Source organism: Rhinopithecus bieti, unplaced genomic scaffold, assembly GCF_001698545.2.
Source record: "Rhinopithecus bieti isolate Rb0 unplaced genomic scaffold, ASM169854v2 scaffold_55189, whole genome shotgun sequence".
Lineage (NCBI taxonomy): Eukaryota > Metazoa > Chordata > Mammalia > Primates > Cercopithecidae > Rhinopithecus > Rhinopithecus bieti.
The window spans coordinates 487763-507397 of NW_016821812.1; the positions used below are offsets into that span (position 1 = coordinate 487763).

The 19635-nt window shown below is 39.3% G+C and overlaps 1 protein-coding gene across 6 annotated transcripts in view; it reads right to left on the reverse strand.

The window, feature by feature from the left end:
• MCCC1 (methylcrotonyl-CoA carboxylase subunit 1) overlaps positions 1–19635 on the reverse strand; it is an 89742-nt gene that overhangs the window by 51092 nt on the left and 19015 nt on the right. For 5 of the 6 annotated variants that reach the window (XR_001883111.1, XM_017860617.1, XM_017860619.1 and 2 more), the window contains 3 exons: positions 9532–9653; positions 8376–8523; positions 8165–8286 (listed from right to left, as the gene is read on the reverse strand). Coding sequence is in view for 5 of the 6 variants with exons in the window: in XM_017860617.1 (XP_017716106.1) it covers positions 8165–8286; positions 8376–8523; positions 9532–9653 (392 nt within the window). In the remaining variant the exon portion in view is untranslated. The remainder of the gene's footprint in view (positions 1–8164; positions 8287–8375; positions 8524–9531; positions 9654–19635) is intronic. The other variant, XM_017860620.1, reaches the window with a different exon arrangement.

The following is a 19635-nucleotide window of genomic DNA, read 5'->3' on the forward strand; positions in this document are numbered from 1 at the left end:
GGCGCGCACCACCACGCCCAGCTAACTTTTTGTATTTTTAGCAGAGACGGGGTTTCACCGTGTTATCCAGGTGGTCTCACTCGATCTCCTGACCTCGTGATCCGCCCGCCTCGGCCTCCCAAAGTGCTGGGATTACAGGCGTGACCCACCACGCCTGGCTAATTTTTTGTATTTCAGTAGAGACGGGGTTTCACCATGTTGCCCAGGCTGGTCTCGAACTCCTGAGCTCAGGTAATCCGCCCTCCTTGGCCTCCCAAAGTGCTGGGATTACAGGCATGAGCCATTGTGGTCAGCCTTGTCTGAGGTCTTAGAAGTTGGAAACACTTTTCCTTTGGCTGCTTATAAGGGAAGTTCAATGAAGATCTGTGTTCTGTTAAGATTTCTGCAGTTATTTTATCAGTCTTATTTACCTTTTTCTGATTGACCCTTTTCTGTGCAGCTTTATCTAACTTAAGAGTTTCTGGAGCACAGCGTCTAGAACTAGTGTCTGAGAACAAGGCAGTGCATCAAATCCCAGCTGCCCTAATTCAGCCACTGCCAGAGTATGGCCAAAGAGACAGACAGATGCAGCTAAGTCCTATCATGAGCGCCTTGATATTTTCTAAGAGTCTTAACATTTTCATTTTCATATTTACTTTTTTTTTTTTTTAAGACGGAGTCTTGCTCTGTCGACCAGGCTGTAGTGCAGTGGTGTGATCCTGGCTCGCTGCAAGCTCCACCTTCTGGGTTCATGCCATTCTCCTGCCTCAGCCTCCCGAGTATCTGGGACTACACGCGCCCAACACCACACCTCGCTAATTTTTTGTATTTTTAGTAGAGATGGGGTTTCACTGTGTTAGCCAAGATGGTCTTGATCTCCTGACCTCGTGATCCGCCCACCTTGGCCTCCCGAAGTACTGTGATTACAGGCGTGAGCCACCGTGCCTGGCCCCTATTTACATTTTTAATCCATCTAGAATATGTATTATACATGAACTGAGGAAGAAATCTGATTTCTGTTTTTTCTTTCAAAATAGTATACTTTAAAGGTGGTTTCTTATCCCAGTCTTTAAGATGTATTAAATAGTTTTGAAAAGATTTGTGAAATATAATGACTCTTCTCAGTTATCAGCACCATTTTGACAATCTTCTGGCACTGCATTAGTTCAACAGGTAATTATTTAGCAGGACATAAAGAACACACAGTATGATTATCAGGATATTTAAATGTTATTACTAGAGGCTATTCTCTCTAGGGAGCAGCCATTCTTTATTCCTTTACTTTCTTAATAAACTTGCTTTCACTTTACTGTATGAACTCGCCCTGAATTCTTTCTTGTGTGAGAGCCAAGAATCCTCTCTTGGGGTCTGGATCAGGACCCCTGTCTGGTAACATCTTTCTGGTGACCACAGAAGGAACAATACTAAGGAAATCCTGACCCAAAGGCTAACTTTGGGTAAGTACTGGGGTCTGGTAACGTCTTTCTGATGAACCACAGAAGGGATGACACTGAGGAGACCCTCCAACCCAAAGACTGCAGCACTGATTGGCCAACTGTGGGTAAGTGGGGTGCATATACCTGGGTAAAGAATGGGATTGGGTTACAGGCCCAACTTAGTGGAGTTAAAGTCTCTCCTAAGACACAGTGGGTTAAAGGCCCCTCTCAATAAAAGGCAAGGATGCTTGACTGAACTTGGGTTTGAAGCCCAACTTAGGAAGGTTAGATTCCTTCCTAAGATTTAGGGGGTTAGAGGCTCCTCTCAGTAAAATCCCTCTTGGCTAAGAATTGGTTTGGCACTACGGATGTTAACTGCTATTCTGTTTGAATTAATCTGCCTTGCACTCTTTGCTGATGGTGGTGGGTGACAGGATTAGGCATGTACAGGATGGTGGGATATGGGGAGCTTTTACCTCCCCAAAAGGAGAAACTTGAGAGCTGAAGGAACTGCTAGAAAAGATCCCTTCTTAACTGACAAATGGCCACCTGAACTTTTGATTTAGTGTCAGTTGCAATGGGTGGGTCTTTCTCTGGCCTCTCTGAGCACCTTGCCTTCCCCGTCCTGCCACAAAGCAATGCTTTTCTTCCTTCCCTTCCCTTTCTCTTTCTGTGCAAACTTATTGAATGAATGGCAAAAATCACTGTTTATCTCTTCTGTAAAGTTTTGATTAATAAAAAAAGGATTTGTGAGGCTAGTCTTAAACTGTAGTGAATCTGGTGTGCTTTGTGTGTCTTTCTGTATTGTTCTGTCATAGAGATGGGTACCTTAGGATAAAACACAGGCTTAGAACCCCACAAGCCCACTGTTTAAGATGGCCCAGCAAACTAGTGAGTTATAAACTTTGCTGCAGGTCCCTGGGAAAAAAACTGGATGAGGTTTCCCTCGTCTTGTATGTCCTTGGGAGCTTGACCATGTGACCATGTGGCCCAGCTTTGTCTTTTCACAATGGTGGCCCGGGTTCAGGGTTAATCCCTGGCTTAGGGAATGAGTCCTGTTCTTCTGTTTGTCTGTGTATTTACATGTGTTGTGTGTGTAATATGAAAGAGCTTTGATTAACTGGTTTAAAAATAAGTGCTTTTATCAATTATTTTGTCAGAAAAGCAAAAGTATAATGTCTTTTAGTTTACGTGATTTAAGTAATTTTTGAGAAATTGAAACAATTCTACACGTAAGGTGTGTATAGAAAGTGAAATGCGTTTTTGGTAAAAGATTATAAGAAGGCATAGGAATGTGGATTTTTTTTGTCTAGATTAAAAAGTTCAAGGATTGTTTTAAGTTAGATAAGATAAAGCTTAAGGTTTAAGCAAGTTGTGGAAGGTTTGTAAAAAATTAATCTTTGTAAAAGAAATTGTGTGTGTGAACATATTGTCTAAAGTTAAAGGGGTATTCAGGTTTTCTGTAAATTGAACATTGGAATAAAAGCACAACAGATTTTTCTTAGAGCACTAATCTGCTCTTTAACAAAAATTTGTAAAGAGTTATAAAAGGTTTATGAGAACCTCACTTTATGGTCAAACATGAAAATTGGGTAGATATGTCTATAGGTTTTATTGAAAATTGGGTTTAACATTAATAGTACAGTTATGTAAAGGTGAAATCTGGCATAAAAGTCATACAGGAAGCAGTGTCAAATATGAAACAGTGTTTAGCTTTCCTTGGGCTATATTTGTATAAATATGTTATTAGTATGTGTTCCAAAATAATGGGAAACTCCTATAATTCTGATATGACTTAGTGCACCTTATCAGTATAATTGTTACATAAAACCATTGTATGTAACAGAGGTAACCAAATTTCTTTTCAATTGTGTTTTAACTGTGGCTGTCCTAAAACTTTTGCCATCCATAGACAATTATTTTGTTTTGATCCTCTTCAAAAGGAGATTTTATTATTATTATTATTATTATTATTATTATTATTTTGAGACTGAGTCTCACTCTGTTGCCCAAGCTGGAGTGCAGTGGTACAATCTCAGTTCACTGCAACCTGCAACCTCCGCCTCCCAGGTTCAAGTGATTCTCGTGCCTCAGCCTCCCAAGTAGCTGGGATTACAGGAGCGTGCCACCACGCCTGGCTAATTTTTGTGTATTTATTAGAGACAGTGTTTCACCATGTTGGTCAGGCTGGTCACGAACTCCTGACCTCAAGCGATCCACTTGCCTCAGTCTCCCAAAGTGCTGGGATTACAGGCATGAGCCATCAAGCTCCAAAAGGTGATCTATTATCAACTATACAACTCTAATAGGTGTTCTTGAATGCAGGTTTCATTTAACTTTGGAGATTGTGACATTAGAAAAGGGAAAAAGAAACTTTCAGGACTCTCATGGAAAGTTGAAATGTTCATGTATATCAAGCAAAACAGAAGTTAACCGTATGGACTAAACTAATAGAAGTCTGAAGTAACCTTTTTTGACTTTTTGCTTAAAACATTGCTGATCCTGTTTTGTTCTTCAGAGTCAAGGAAACTTTTAAGTTATTCACAGCTTTTTAAACAATTAAGTAATGTACATACTCATAAACAAAATTTGGAGCATATTTGTTTCTCTCTGATTTCTCCAGAATTTGGAAATTACTTGTGAGTATCTTAACTTATGGCAATATAGTTATCTGCATAAATGCAGTAAGAATCTGCTTTCTTTTGCAACGGGGTACAATTGGAGAAACTGGTTATTTTGCCAAGGCTTCGACTGGAATGGCATGCTTTCCTTTAAGGAATCAAACTTGACTTGTAAAGCTAATAAAAGCCCCTAGGGAAAACTAGCCTCCTTCCTTGTCTACACAGTCTCTATATAGGGTTCCTAACCTGTAGTAAGTAAAGAATGTCACTTTCTGACAGACTCAGGAGCCCCAAGTTATCATGAGACCTCAAGAGGAGAGAAATTTACCCAACTCATAGGTATTTGAAGGTATAAATCCATGGCTGGGGTGGGCTTAAAAAAAAAAAAAGGTCTTCTCTGAGATTTCTTATGGAAGAGTTCTATCAAAACTAATTTTAAAAGTCTATATGGCAAACAATTATTCTTGCTGCACTTTGTACAAATAATCAGGCCATGTATAATAAAGCAAATCAGCCTTACCATGATTTGTCTTTAGTAAAAATGGGAAACTGGAGAGAGAAAAATTGTGTTTCACGAACTATGGTACATTTGTTATTGAATTCTGCTTTCATCAGTTGTTTTTGAGATTTCCTGCAATATAGACTAACCCTGCTTATTCCTGTGGACCAACCAGTGATCTCTGGATGCTACTGAGAAGAAACAGGAGGGATTGGTAAAGCAAAAATCTGGATCAATATTCTAATCCTGGGCATGTATTGGAATCACCTAGCAACCCCATATCAGCTTGGTTCCAATAGTTGCCCAGTTCGTGGAAAGCCTTCTAATTTAGTTAACTTGGGATAATCTTGCTTATTTTGCTTTACTGTTGTGGAATATATTACTGTTGCACTCTTTGTGTAGAAATGCAGGATAAGCTTACCAAATGTTTTTTTAAAAAACACGCATTAATCTTCCAGACATCACCTTTTGTTGGAACTCAAGAGTTATGAGTGGCTCTCGACATACTGATGCTTTCTAACTAAGCTCCTCTCTATCCTGAACACAAGAGATCCTAATAGTTAGGCAGGAATATCATCACCCCATTCAGCCTGAAGAAGTTATAGAAGATGGACTTTTGTCCCTCTGCAACCGTTAGGATTAAGCGTTCTCTTACAAAAGGGAACGGGGAAATGTCAGAGGCATTTGAACTAGAGCAACTCCCATCTTGAATAGGAGCTGGGTAAAATAAGGCTAAGACTTGCTGGGCTGCATTCCCAGTGGCAAGTTAAGGCATTTTTAATCACAGAAAGAGATAAAAGGTCAGCAAAAGATACAGGTCATATGGACCTTGCAGACAAAACAGGTTGCAGTAAAGAAGTTGGTTAAATCCCACTAAAATCAAGATGGTAACGACAGTGACCTCTGGTCGTCTCCACTGCTACACTCCCACCAGCGCCATGACAGTTTACAAATGCCATGGCAACGTCAGGAAGTTACCCTATATGGTCTAAAAAGGGGAGGTATGAATACTCCACCCCTTGTTTGGCATATCATCAAGAAATAACCATAAAAATGGGCAACCAGTAGTCCTTGGGACTCCTCTGTCTATGGAGTAGCCATTCTTTATTCCTTTACTTTCTTAATAAACTTGCTTTCAATTAAAAAAAAATTATTAATAGAAATACAGAATAGAAATAGAGTCACACAATGTGCCGCACAATGACATTCAGTCAATGCCAGACTGCATATATGATGGTGATTTCATAAGATTATGATGGAGCTGAAAAATTCCTATCATATAGTGACATAATAGCACAATGCATTACCTTTCCTATGTTTTGAGATGTTTAGATACATAAATACTTACCACTGTGTTACAAATGCCTACAGTATTCAATACAATAACCTGTTGTACAGGTTTATAGCTCAGGAGCAATAGGCTGTACCATAGCTTAGGTGTGTAGTTGGCTATACTATCTCAGTTTGTGTGAGTACACTCTATGATGTGTGCACAACAATGAAATTGCCTAACAATGCATTTCTCAGAATGTATCTTGTCATTAAGCAACACGACTGCATATAGAAATATTAATAATAATTAGGAGAATACAATTATGGGTTGTTTTCCATCTTCTGCATTTTCCAAAAGTTTGTAATGTATTCATATTATTTCTACAGTTCAAAAAATATTACTGATGCCTGTTACAAGGAAAGTGGTATGCCAGGCAATATATACAAACAAATAAAAATGTATATACTACCAGGTCTTTGATTCCCAGGGGCTTTCCAGCTATTGGGGGAATAAATTACAATGTGAGGCAATGAATGGCTAACATTTCATAAGTAAAGAACTTACATATTCAAAAAATGTTGCAGGCATTGAGTTACATCGTTACTGAAATAAGCTATTGATGTCTCCACAATTCTAACTTAAGAGCATACTAATTTGGATGGCTAGCCTATTCTTTCTTGAAAGGAAGCCTTCAATTTACCTCAGAAATGCCTTTTTTTGTCTTACTTCCCACTAACAGATGGCATAGGCTGTGTTCTCCTCATCAATTTACCCATTCTAAGACTGACTTCTTTTTTTTTTTTTTAACTATCAAATTCTAATCGAATTTCATTTACTACGCCATGCTTAGGACAGTTCTCAGTTTTATAGGGCCTGAAATGAAAAACAATTTTGGGGTCTTCTTTAAGGAGAAGAATACAAAACTGCAAATACAAAATTAGGTCAGGGTCTTGGAAGAGGTTAATGCCAAAGAAGGGCCTGAAGCTTCAAGTCTGTTACCTTTAAGGTAAATCTTTTTCCAGTCATGGTTCCCAAATGAATTATTCTTTTCATTTGACTTACAGGTCAAAAAGAAAAAATATATATATACATATATGTATAATTTTTTTAACAACTGTCATAAAATATCTATGAAATGAGAAACTTTATAATCAGCATCTTAAACAAACATGAAAATAAAATTCCAGAAAAAAAAAATAGGGATTCACATTGCATTTGCTATAGTGGTACTCAGAGAAGTAGCTTAGTGCAGTGGCTTAGATATGAACCCTGGAGTCAAACTACCTGGGTTCAAATCTCAGCTTTACTACTTCACAGCTGAATGACCTCAGACAAGTAACACAACACAACCACTCTGTTGCTTAGTGTCCTCACCTGTAAAATGAAAACAGTACTTACCTAATGAGATTGTTGTAAGAATTATATTAGAATTAGAAGGACAGCAAGATTAGTTAGCTTGTGTAAAATACTTAAAATCTGGCACATGGTAAGTGCAATATAAGTGTTAGCTCCTATTATTATTAGTATATCACTTATAATTCAATTTAGAAAATTACTTCCATTTCCTGAGCATGTCAACTGACAGAGTTCTATAAATATAGCTGAATTTATTACAATAATTTGCTAATATTGAAAAAAATCCTAAATTTCATCAACAAGAAACATACTGAATGAATTAATGGTATATTAAGATCATAGAACCACTAGGTCACCAACAAAAAGAATGAGGCTGATCTATAATTACTGACATGGAAAGATGTCTGTGATAACAGTATTAGTAAATAATATTAGTGTACAAGATTCTATTCACTGGCCGGGCACGGTGGCTCACACCTGTAATTCCAGCATTTTGGGAGGCTGAGGCAGGTGAATCACAAGGTCAGGAGTTTGAGACCCGCCTGACCAACATGGTAAAATCCCATCTCTACTAAAAACACAAAAATTAGCCAGGCATGGTGGTGTGTGCCTGTGATTCCAGCTACTTAGGAGGTTGAGGCAGGATGACTGCTTGAACTTGGGAGGCAGAGGTTGCAATGAGTCGAGATCATGCCACTGCACTCCAGCCTGGGCAACAGAATGAGAGACTCCATCTCAAAAAAAAAAGATTCTATTCACTGTTCTCAAGTATGTATTTTGTTTGCTGTATGTATATATATATATATATATAGGCTTCTATTCACATAGAAAATGCCTGGAAGAATGCATACCGTCCAGTGGTTACATCACAGGACAGAACTGGGAAACTTATAATAATATACTTATATACTATTATAGTTTTATATTTTATAGAATGTGCATGCATTATTTTTACAATTTAATTTTCCAACTCTGAGTCAGAAAAATAAGGTCAGCCCACCTCGGTGTATCTACAAACTTCTCGATCAGCACAGCATCATCATTGAAAGACTTCTTAGCTTCTCTCCGCGCTGATTCTAACTGTTCTTGAAATTCTTGCTCCGATCTAACGATCCTCATTCCCTAAGAGAGAAAAGATGATTATGACTACAACATAAATAAAACAAAGAAGAGGAGCCTGAATTGGCAAACACAAGCATGCACAATCTTACTTTTCCTCCTCCACCCCGGACGGCTTTAATCATGACAGGATAGCCAATTCTCCCAGCGTGTTCCTTCAGGCACCGATCTGATTGGTCCTCACCATGATAACCCTCCACAACAGGTACTCCAGCAGCAGCCATTATGGATTTGGATGTGCTTTAGAGTGGGAAAGCAAACAACATGCCCCAAATTCTATAAACTGTTTCATTCAAGAGAAACACAAATATAGCCCAGTCTATAAATTACAATGGAACCCTTTAAAGAAAACATCAAGTCTGAGATGAAAAAATAATACAAATTCAAGATGTCTATTAGTTAGTTTCCCTCAATTCATGTGGTAGCTCATCTCACCCTATTTTTAATCCCAAAATACTAATATATTGATTAGAAACATTAAGTATTTTCTGCAACTCAATGGAATTTCCCTGTCGCAGATAAATAACTTATGCCTATGACAACAGAAGGGTAGAATTAAAATATCTATTGGGGTAAAACAAACTTTTTTTTTTTTTTAATGAGACAGGGTCTCACAATGTTGCCCATGCCAGAGTGCAGTGGTGCAATTACACCTCACTACAGCCTTAAACTCCTGAGCTCAAGTGATCCTTCTGCCTCAGCCTCCTAAGCAGCTGGGACTACAGGTGTGTGTCACCATACCCAGCTGAAATCTTTTTTTTTTTTTGAGATGGGGTCTTACTCTGTCGCCCAGACTGAAGTATGATGGTGTGATCACAGCTCACCACAGCCTTGATTTTCTGGGCTCAACCAATCCTCCTACCTCAGCATCCCAAGATGCTGGACCCACAGGCACGTGCCACCAAGCCTGGAATTCTTAAAAAATGTTGTAGAGACAAGGTCTCCCTATGTTGCCCAGGCTGGTCTTAAACTTTTGGGCTCAAGCGATCCTCCCACCTTTGCCTCCCAAAGTGCTAGATTACAGGTGTGAGCCACTGTGCCCAGGCCTGGATGAATTAAAAAAAAAAAACAATTTAGAGACAAGGTCTCAATAAGTTGCCCAGGCTGGTCTTGAATTTCTGGCCTCAAGCTATCCTCCTGCCTCAGTCTCCCAAAACACTGATATTACAGGCATAGCCACCATGCCTGGCCCAAACTATTTCAACTGACCTTTATACAGTTAAAATTTTAAAAGATATAAACTCATACCTCTTTATACCCATGTCTCTAATTGCAGATGGAGGAGGGCCTATAAAAATAATTCCTTCTTGCTTACAAAGTTCAGCAAATTCCATGTTTTCTGAAAGAAAACCATATCCTGGATGGATAGCCTAGAAATGAGAAATAAAATAAAAAACTTACTCATTAGTGCTCAGCTGGCAACACCTTAATGCAGGTGAAGCTGTCTTCCTCTGGGAGGCCTCTCCCTACGCTGCTAATAGTATGATCTCTATTAAAATCTATTTCCAAAGAAATATCTGAAATATTCATGTGAAAGCTCTGAAGCCTTACCTAAACTAGATGAATCTATATTTCTTTTTATTGTGATAATATATACATAGCAAAACATTGACCATTTTAGTGACTTTTAAGTATATAATTCAGTGGCATTAAGTACACTCACAATGTTGGGCAATTGTCATCACCATCCATCCTCAGGATGTTTTAATCTCCAAACATAATTCTCCGTTCCCTCCCTTTCCTTAGTGCCTGGTAACCAGCATTTTACTTTCTGTGTTTATGAATTTGTCTAGCCAAAGTACCTCATGTAAGTGGAAGTGTATAATAATTTGTCTGAGTTTGGCTTATTTCACCTGCATAATGTTTTCAAGGTTCATTCATGTAACATGTATCAGAATTCCATTTGTTTTTAAGGTTGAATAATATCCAGTTTGTATACATATTGTTTACCCATTCATCTCTTGATGGACATTGTGTTATTTCTACATATTGTGAATACTGCTGCTATGAAAAACAAGTATTGGTATACAAGTATCTGTTTGAGTCTCCGCTTTAAATTCTTCTAGTTGTATACCAAAAGTGGAATTGCTGGATCATACGGCACAGAAGTTACTGTATACTTAAATTTAAAACAACACTGCAATTAGGGTAGAATGTCAAGGAGTAAAGAGCTTTAGAGTGGTAAGGGAAATCTGTCTATTCTGTCTCTGTAAAACTGGCCTAGAATTGAAATCATGGCATCCAAAAACCCCAAAGAGAACACTAGCTCAATAAATACCTCACTTATCTTCAGGTCACTATCTATCAATGTCATCTTTCCAGAAAAAAGCTAAGAAGCAAATGAAAGTCATGTATTAAAGTCTACAGGAGTGCCCCTTATCCAGGGGGGATATATTCCAAGATCACTAGTGGATGCCTGAAACTATGAATACTACAGAACTGGACTGATACCAATTGGACCACGCTTCCGTTCATGTCTTCCAAACACAAATTTAATGCCTCTCCCATCTTAACTAAGCACTTGCCATGCACTGTGGCCTTAACTTTCGCAGTTTGAGGTGCAACAGGAAAATAACATGAATTTGTTTTTTCTTCTTCACAATTTCACAGATAGAAACTTTGTCCTTACCAAGCACCAAGAAATCTCAACATATACATATATATTTTTTCTTTCCTTGAGAATGTTCACCTTTTCACTTAAAAGAAGCATTTTATGGCTTCTCTTTGGCATAAGTGAATTGTTACCATCATTACTCTTGCACTTTGAGGCCATGATTTAAATAAAATAAAGGTGACTTGAACACAAGCATCGTGGTACCATGACAGTCGATTTGATAACCTAGATGGCTCCTGAGTGACTATGTTGGGGAGTGTAGACAGCGTGGAGACACCAGACAAAGGAAGATTCACATCCTGGGAGGGACAAAGCAGACCGTGCAAGATCTCACTGTGCAATTCAGAATGGCGTGGAATTTAAAACTTATCAATTGTTGATTTCTGGAATTTTCCATTTAATATTTTCAAACCATAGTAGACTGCAGGTAACTGAAACCACTCAAAGAGAAACCTTGGATAAAGGGGGACAACTGTATGTGTACTTTTAGTGAAAAGGGCATCCCTCAGACTTCAGCCTAGTTACTTCTAATGTACTCAGAATTTTAATGAACATACTCGGTTTTTAGCCCACAGAACAGGAAATTCAGTAACCGAAGGACAGCAAGATTTCGAAGAGCAAACACAGACAGCAAAAAGGGAAGAAACAGAAGGAGGCAAAAGGCAGAGTGGGCTTGGATGATTTAATGAGTGATGAAGTCACTCCCTTTCCAGTATCAGTAGCCCTGAGGGGATTTGTTCTTCTAACATGTATTATAATTATGACCAAAACAATATAAAAAGACAAATGCTTCGCCAATACTATTTCAAAATAGTTACACTCAAAGAACATTTCAAAATTAAAGGGGCAAGCTTCAATATCTGGGAAACTCATACGAATAGAAAAACCCACATCCTAGTGACAGAAAACAAAAAAATGCCAGCTACAGATAAAATGCTGGATAGTCACAAGTTGCAGCCAGTGTGGAGTTTTATTTCTTTTTAACCAAAGTTCAATTTTATTTTATTAACTTTTATTTTAGGTTTGGGGTGCATGTGAAGATTACACAGGTGAATACATGTCACAGAGGTTTGTTGTACAGATTATTTCATCATCCAGGTATTAAGCCCAGTACTCAATAGTTATCTTTTCAGCTCCTCTCCCTCCCACCTTCCCCACTCAAGTATACCCCAATGTCTTTTGTTTCCTTCTTTGTGTTCATAACTTCTTATCATTCAGCTCCCACTTCTAAGTGAGAACATGCAGTATTTGATTTTCTGTTCCTGTGTGAGTTTGCTAAGGATAATAGCTTCCAGCTCCATCCATGTTCCTGCAAAAGATGTGATCTCATGCTTTATTACAGCTGCATAGTATTCCGTGGTGTTTATGTACCAACTTTTCTTTATCCAGTCTGTCACTGATGGGCATTTAGGCTGATTCAATGACTCTGCTATTGTGAATGATGCAATGAACATACATGCACATGTGTCTTTATGGCAGAATGATTTACATTCCTCTGGGTATACAACAAGTAATGGGATTGCTGCGTTGAATGGCAGTTTTGCTTTTAGCTCTCTGAGGAATCACCCTGCTGCCTTCCACAATGGTTGAACTAATTTACATTCCCACCAACAGCATATAAATGTTACCTTTTCTCCACTACCTCCTGGCATCTGTTATTTTTCTGACTTCTTAATAATAGCCATTCTGACTGGTGTGAGATGGTGTCTCACTGTGGTTTTGATTTGCATTTCTTAATGATCAGTGATACTGAGCTTTTTTTCATGTCTGTTGGTCGCATATATGTCTTCTTTTGAGAAGTGCCTGTTCATGTCCTTTGCCCACTTTTTTTTTTTTTTTTTTTTGAGACGGAGTCTCACTCTGTCGCCCAGGCTGGAGTGCAGTGGCATGATCTCAGCTCACTGCAACCTCCACCTCCCAGGTTCACGCCATTCTCCTGCCTCAGCCTCCCAAGTAGCTGCGACTACAGGCGCCCGCCACCACGCCCTGCTAATTTTTTTGTATTTTTAGTAGAGACAGGGTTTCACCATGTTAGCCAGGATGGTCTCGATCTCCTGACCTTGTGATCCCCCTGCCTCAGCCTCCCAAAGTTATGGGATTACAGGCATGAGCCATCGTGCTCAGCTGTCCTTTGCCCACTTTTTAATGGGGTTGTTTTTCTCTTGTACATCTGTTTAAGTTCCTTATAGATACTAGATATTAGACTTTTGTCAGATGCAAAGTTTGCAAATATTTTCTCTCACAATTTGGGCATTTTATATNTTTGAGACGGAGTCTCACTCTGTCGCCCAGGCTGGAGTGCAGTGGCATGATCTCAGCTCACTGCAACCTCCACCTCCCAGGTTCACGCCATTCTCCTGCCTCAGCCTCCCAAGTAGCTGCGACTACAGGCGCCCGCCACCACGCCCTGCTAATTTTTTTGTATTTTTAGTAGAGACAGGGTTTCACCATGTTAGCCAGGATGGTCTCGATCTCCTGACCTTGTGATCCCCTGCCTCAGCCTCCCAAAGTTATGGGATTACAGGCATGAGCCATCGTGCTCAGCTGTCCTTTGCCCACTTTTAATGGGGTTGTTTTCTCTTGTACATCTGTTTAAGTTCCTTATAGATACTAGATATTAGACTTTTGTCAGATGCAAAGTTTGCAAATATTTTCTCTCACAATTTGGGCATTTTATATAAAATGGTCAAACATCTACACTACGAAAATGAAATAAGTCTATGTCCTAGTCCTCCCTGGTTTGGGTTTTCTTTTGAGATGTGATTTATAACACATAGCATTCATTCATTTATAGTTTGGTGAATTTAGTAAATCTATACAATTGTGCAACTATCACTACAATCCAGTTTGAGAACACTTGCATCACTAGAAAAAGTTCCCATGTGCCCACCTGCAATCTGTTCCCACACCCAAGCAACAACTGAGTTGCTGTCTCTATGGTTTCGCCTTTAAAAAAATTCATATGAACAGAATCATACAGTATTATGTGTCTGGCTTCTTTAACTTCACATAATTTTTCAAGGTTTATTCATGTTGTGGAGTGTGTCAGTAGATCATTTCTTTTTATAATATGGATTCTGTTACATGGATATATCACATTTTGTTTACCCATTCATTTGAATTGTTTTCCAGTTTGTGGTTATTATGAATAACGGTGTTATAAACATTCACAGACAAGTCTGTGTGAAAATATTTTTCATTTCTCTTGGGAAAATACCCAGGAGTGCAATTGTCATAATATGGTAAGAATACATTTAACTTTTCTAAAGGGATGATTTTATTTTGCATTTCCACCAGCAATTTATGATGCTTTCAAGGGTATCCATATCCCTGCCCACATATTGTATTGTCAGTCTTTTTGATTTTGGCCAACCTCGTGGGTGCATAGTGTTACTGCACTTTTTAAACATAGTTGTTGAGATATAATTCATATACCATAAAACTCGGCCAACCCAATGATTTGTAGTATACTCAGAGTTGCACAATTATCACTATAATCTAAAATACTAAGATCTAATAATGTAAGTTTTTAACACTGCAAAAAGAAATCCTGTGCCTATTAGCCATTTCTCATTCCCCATAAACCCCTAGCCCTAGGCAACTGTGAATCTACTTTCTGTCTCTATAGATTTACCTATATGAACATTTCGTATAAATGGAATCATATAATATATGCAGTCTTTTGTGACCAGCTCTGTCACTGAACATAATGTTTTCAAGGTTCAGCCATTTTTTTTTAAACACAAATCAGTAATCCATTCCTTTCTGATGGCAAAATAATACTCCACTGTATGGCTATGCTGCATTTTATTTATGCATTCATCAGTTGATAGACATTTGCGTTGCTCCTACTTTTTTGGCTACTATAAATAATGCTGCTATGAACATTCAGGCATAAATTTCTGTGTGGATGTGTTTTCATTTCTTTTGGATACAGACTGAAGAAGTAGAGTTACTAGTTCATAAAGTAACTCTACGTTTAACATTTTGAGAAACTGCAAAACTGTTTTCCAAAGTGGCTGCTCCAGTTTACATTCCCATCAATAACGTAGAAGGGTTCCAATTTCTCTAAGTCCTCACCAATACTTGTTATCATCTCTTTTTGATTATAGCATCCTAGTGAGTATGAAGTGGTATCTCACTGAGGTTTTGATTTGTATTTCCCTAACAGCTAATATGTTGAACATCTTTTAATGGGCTTTCTGGTCATTTGTGTACCTTCTTTGGTGCAGGATCTTTTCAAATATTTTGTTCATTTTTTAAAAATTGGGTTTCTTAGCAACAGTTTCGAGCTTTGAAGTCAATTTATCATTTTTTTATTTCATGAACCTTTCTTATAGTATTATGTCTAAGAAATCTTTGCCTAACCCAAGGTCTCAAAGATTTTCTCCTATGTTTTCGTCTAGAAGTTTTAGTTTTAGTTCTCACATTTAGGTCTATGATATATTTTAATTTTTTTGTTTAAGGTGTAAGAGTCTAGGATCTAGGCTTCAGGTTCATCTTTTTACAAAGAGATATCAAATTACTCCAGCAACATTGTTTTAAAAACTCTCCTCTATTGAACTACTTTAGCATCTTTATTCAAAATCAATTGACTACATAGGTGTGAGTTTATTTTTGGATTTTCTATCCTGTTCTACTGACCTGTGTTTTTATCCTTATACAAATACCACACTGTTTTGGTTATTGTAGATACATTTATTCATTTATTTATTTATTTATTTATTTATTTATTTATTGAGATAGAGCCTTGTTCTGTCACCCAGGCTGGAGTATAATGCCACGATCTTGGCTCACTGCAACCTCCATCTCCTGGGTTCCAGCGATTCTCCTCCCTCAGCTTCCTGAGTAGCTGGGATTACAAGCACCTGCTGCCACACCTGGCTAATTTTTATATTTTTAGTAGAGACAGGGTTTCACCATGTTGGCCAGGCTGGTCTTGAACTCCTGACCTCAAGTGATCTGACCACCTTGGCCTCCCAAAATGCTGGGATTACAGGCATGAGCCACTGCACCTGGCATAATGAGTTCTGAGACAGTCTAAACCCTACAAATTAGTTAAGCTTTTCAAAAATTGTTTTAGGTATATATTAGGCTCTTTAGCTATTTTAGGATTAGCTTGTCAATTTCTATTTTAAAAAAAAGCCTTCTGGGATTTTTATAAAGATTGCATTAAATATATAATGCCACCTGAATAATATTGAGTGTTCTGATGAAATATCTGTTTCTTTAGAATTTCTTTAGTATCTCTCAGCAATGTTTTACAGTTTTCAGTAAATACGTCTTGAACTGCTTTTGCTAACTTTATTCCTAAGTATTTGATTGCTATTGTGAATGTAACCGTTTCCTTAATTTCATTTCCAGAGTATGTGTTACTAGTCTCCTTTCTTTTTAACAGATACTGAATTCGATGGAACTTTTTGGTACACTAGATAAATGCTCTCCTTTCATAATTGTATTAGTCTGTTTTCACGCTGCTGATAAAGACATATCCAAGACTGGGCAATTTACAAAAGAAAGAAGTTTATTGGACTCACAGTTCCACATGGCTGGGGAGGCCTCACAATCATGGCAGAAGGTAGGGAGGAGGAATTCATGTCTTACATGGATAGTGGCAAGCAAAGAGAGCTTGTGCAGGGAAATTCCCATTTTTAAAACCATCAGATCTCATAAGACTCATTCACTACCATGAGAACAGTGCAGGAAAGACCTGTCCCCATAATTCAATCACCTCCCACTGGGTTCCTCCCACGATACGTGGGAATTGTAAGAGTTACAATTGAAGATGAGATGTGGGTGGGGACACAGACCCAAACCATATCATTTCGCTCTGGGCCCCTCCCAAATCTCATGTCCTCACATTTCGAAACCAATCATGCCTTCCCACAGCCCCAAAGTCTTAACTCATTTTAGCATTAACCCAAAAATCCACAGTCCAACATCTCATCTGAGACAAGGCAAGTCCCCTCCACTTAAGAGCCTGTAAAATCAAAAGCAAGCTATTTACTTCCCAGATACAATGGGGGTATAGGCATTGGGTAAATACAGCCATTCCACATGTGAGAAACTGGCTGAAACATAAGGGCTACAGGCTCTATGCAAGCCTGAAATCCAGCAGGGCAGTCAAATCTTAAAGTTCTGAAATGATCTCCTTTGACTCCATGTCTTGCATCTGGATCACACGGATGCAAGAGGTAGGTTCCCATGGTCTTGGGCAGCTCCACCCTTGTGGCTTTGCAGGGTATAGCCCTTCTCCTGGCTGCTTTCACAGGCTGGTGTTAAGTGTCTGTGGCTTTTCCAGGTACATGGTGCAAGCTGTCAGTGGACCTACCATTCTGGGGTCTGGAGGACGGTGGACCTCTTCTCACAGCTCCACTAGGCAGTGCCCCAAAAGGGACTCTGTGTGGGAGCTCTGACCCCACATTTCCCTTCTGCACTGCCCTAACAGAGGTTCTCCATGAGGGATCCACCCCTGCAGCAAATTTCTGCCTAGACATCCTCTGAAATCTAGGCGGAGGTTCTCAAACCTCAATTCTTGACTTTTGTGCACCCACAGGCTCCACAACATGTGGAAGCTGCCAAGGCTTGGGGATTCCACCCTCTGAAGCAACAGCCCAAGTAGTACCTTGGCCCCTTTTAGTCACAGCTGGAGCAGCTGGGACTGAGGGTACCAAATTCCTAGACTGCACACAGCAGTCTGGCCTGGCCCAAGAAACCATTTTTTTCTCTCCTGGGCCTGCGGGCCTGTGATGGGAGGGGCTGCCACGAAGACCTCTGACATGCCCTGGAGACATTTTCCCCATTGTCTTGGGGATTAACATTTGGCTTTTTGTTACTTATGCAAATTTCTGCAGCCAGCTTGAATTTCTCCTCAGAAAATGGGATTTTCTTTTCTATCACATTGTCAGGCTGCACATTTTCTGAACTTTTATGCTCTGCTTCCCTTACAAAACTGAATCCCTTTAATAGCATCCAATTGAATGCTTTGCTGCTTAGAAATTTCTTCTGCTAGATCCCTAAATCATCTCTCTCAAGTTTGAAGGTCGACAAATCTCTAGGGCAGGAGCAAAATGCTGCCAGTCTCTTTGCTAAAACATAACAAGAGTCACCTTTGCTCCAGTTCCTAACAAGTTTCTCATCTCCATCTGAGACCACCTCAGCCTAGACTTCACTGTCCACACTGCTATCAGTATTTTGGGCAAAGCCATTCAACAAGTCTCTAGGAAGTTCCAAACTTTACTACTTTTTCCTGTCTTCTTCTGAGCCCTCCAAACTGTTCCAATGTCTGCCTGTTACCCAGTTCCAAAGTCACCTGCACATTTTTAAGTATCTTTTCACCTGTGCTCCACTCTACTGGAACCAATTTTCTGTATTAGTCTGTTTTCATGCTGCTGATAAAGACATACCTGACACTGGGCAATTTACAAAAGAAAGACGTTTAGGCCTCACAACCATGGTGGAAAGGCAAGGAGGAGCAAGTTACAACTTACATGGATGGCGGCAGGCAAAGAGCTTGTGCAGGGAAACTCCTGTTTCTTAAAACCATCAGACCTCATGAGACTCATTCACTATCATGAGAACAGCACAGTAAAGATCCACCTCCATAATTTAATCACCTCCTACCGGGTTCCTCCCATGATATGTCAGAATTGTAGGAGTTGCAATTCAAGATGAGATTTGGGTGGGGACACAGCAAAACCATATCAATAACTAAAAACAAAAGGAGCTATCTCATTGCGAAGATAAAATTCAGTCGTACACTCTGGGAACACCCTTAAGAAGTTTAACTAATTTCTCTTAGGAAGAACAATTTAATATACCCAAACTATGATGTTCTTGAGCATCTGAATGGATTAAAAGGGAAAACAACAGCACCACTACTATTACCAGCGGGCTAATTCCCTTGCTTCAGGCATGTATTGAGCTGCCACTTCACCCTGGTGGGTCACAAGATTGCAAACCTGTCGAGATTGTTCATTGCACAGTACTAACATGTCTTTATTAGTAAACACAGAAAACTATTATCTCTTGTCCTCCTTAATGTCTGCCAAAATAATTTCTTCCAAACTTTTAGTTTGTATTTACTTTGCTCTGTAACTTGCTCAAGAAGACACATACAAGCAAAGTTGTTGGTTCTACCCTCAAGCACAGTTTGCCAAAACTTCAAGCAAAATGAGAAGTGTCCTTTCCATGGTGAAGCGGACAAGTCATGGTCTTTAAATTCTTATCACCAAGTGTAAGGTACATGGATGTGCTCTGGTCAAGGAACAGGCTGAGGCAGACATCCAGGCCCGCATGACTCAGCAAATTTACGACTCAGGCACATACTGCACTTGTTATATAACTGTTTGTGTAAGCTCATACTTGGCTTTATGCCACTATTGTCTGTAAAAGGTAAAATTGCCTGGCTAACGCTGTTCAGGGGCTCTTGGGGCTCAGCTCGGCTCAACATGGCTTGACATGGTGGGAGTGTTGGCACCCAGAGAGAGAGAGAGAGAGAGAGAGAGAGCCAAAGTTGTCCGTCTTGCAGCCGGACAGGTGGTAGCCAGGACACAGCTTGGCTTGCTCATGCCCAGAGAGAAAAAGGTTAAGCTGCTGACCCTGAAGGCAAAGGAGAGACAGCTATGCAGCTGCAAGCATGGGAGTGGCAGAAGCCACAGAGCCAGAGCAGACAGCTAAGATAAAGGTGAACAGTGTGAGAGCTGGTGTAACTAAGCTGCTAATAAGAGCTGCTGCTG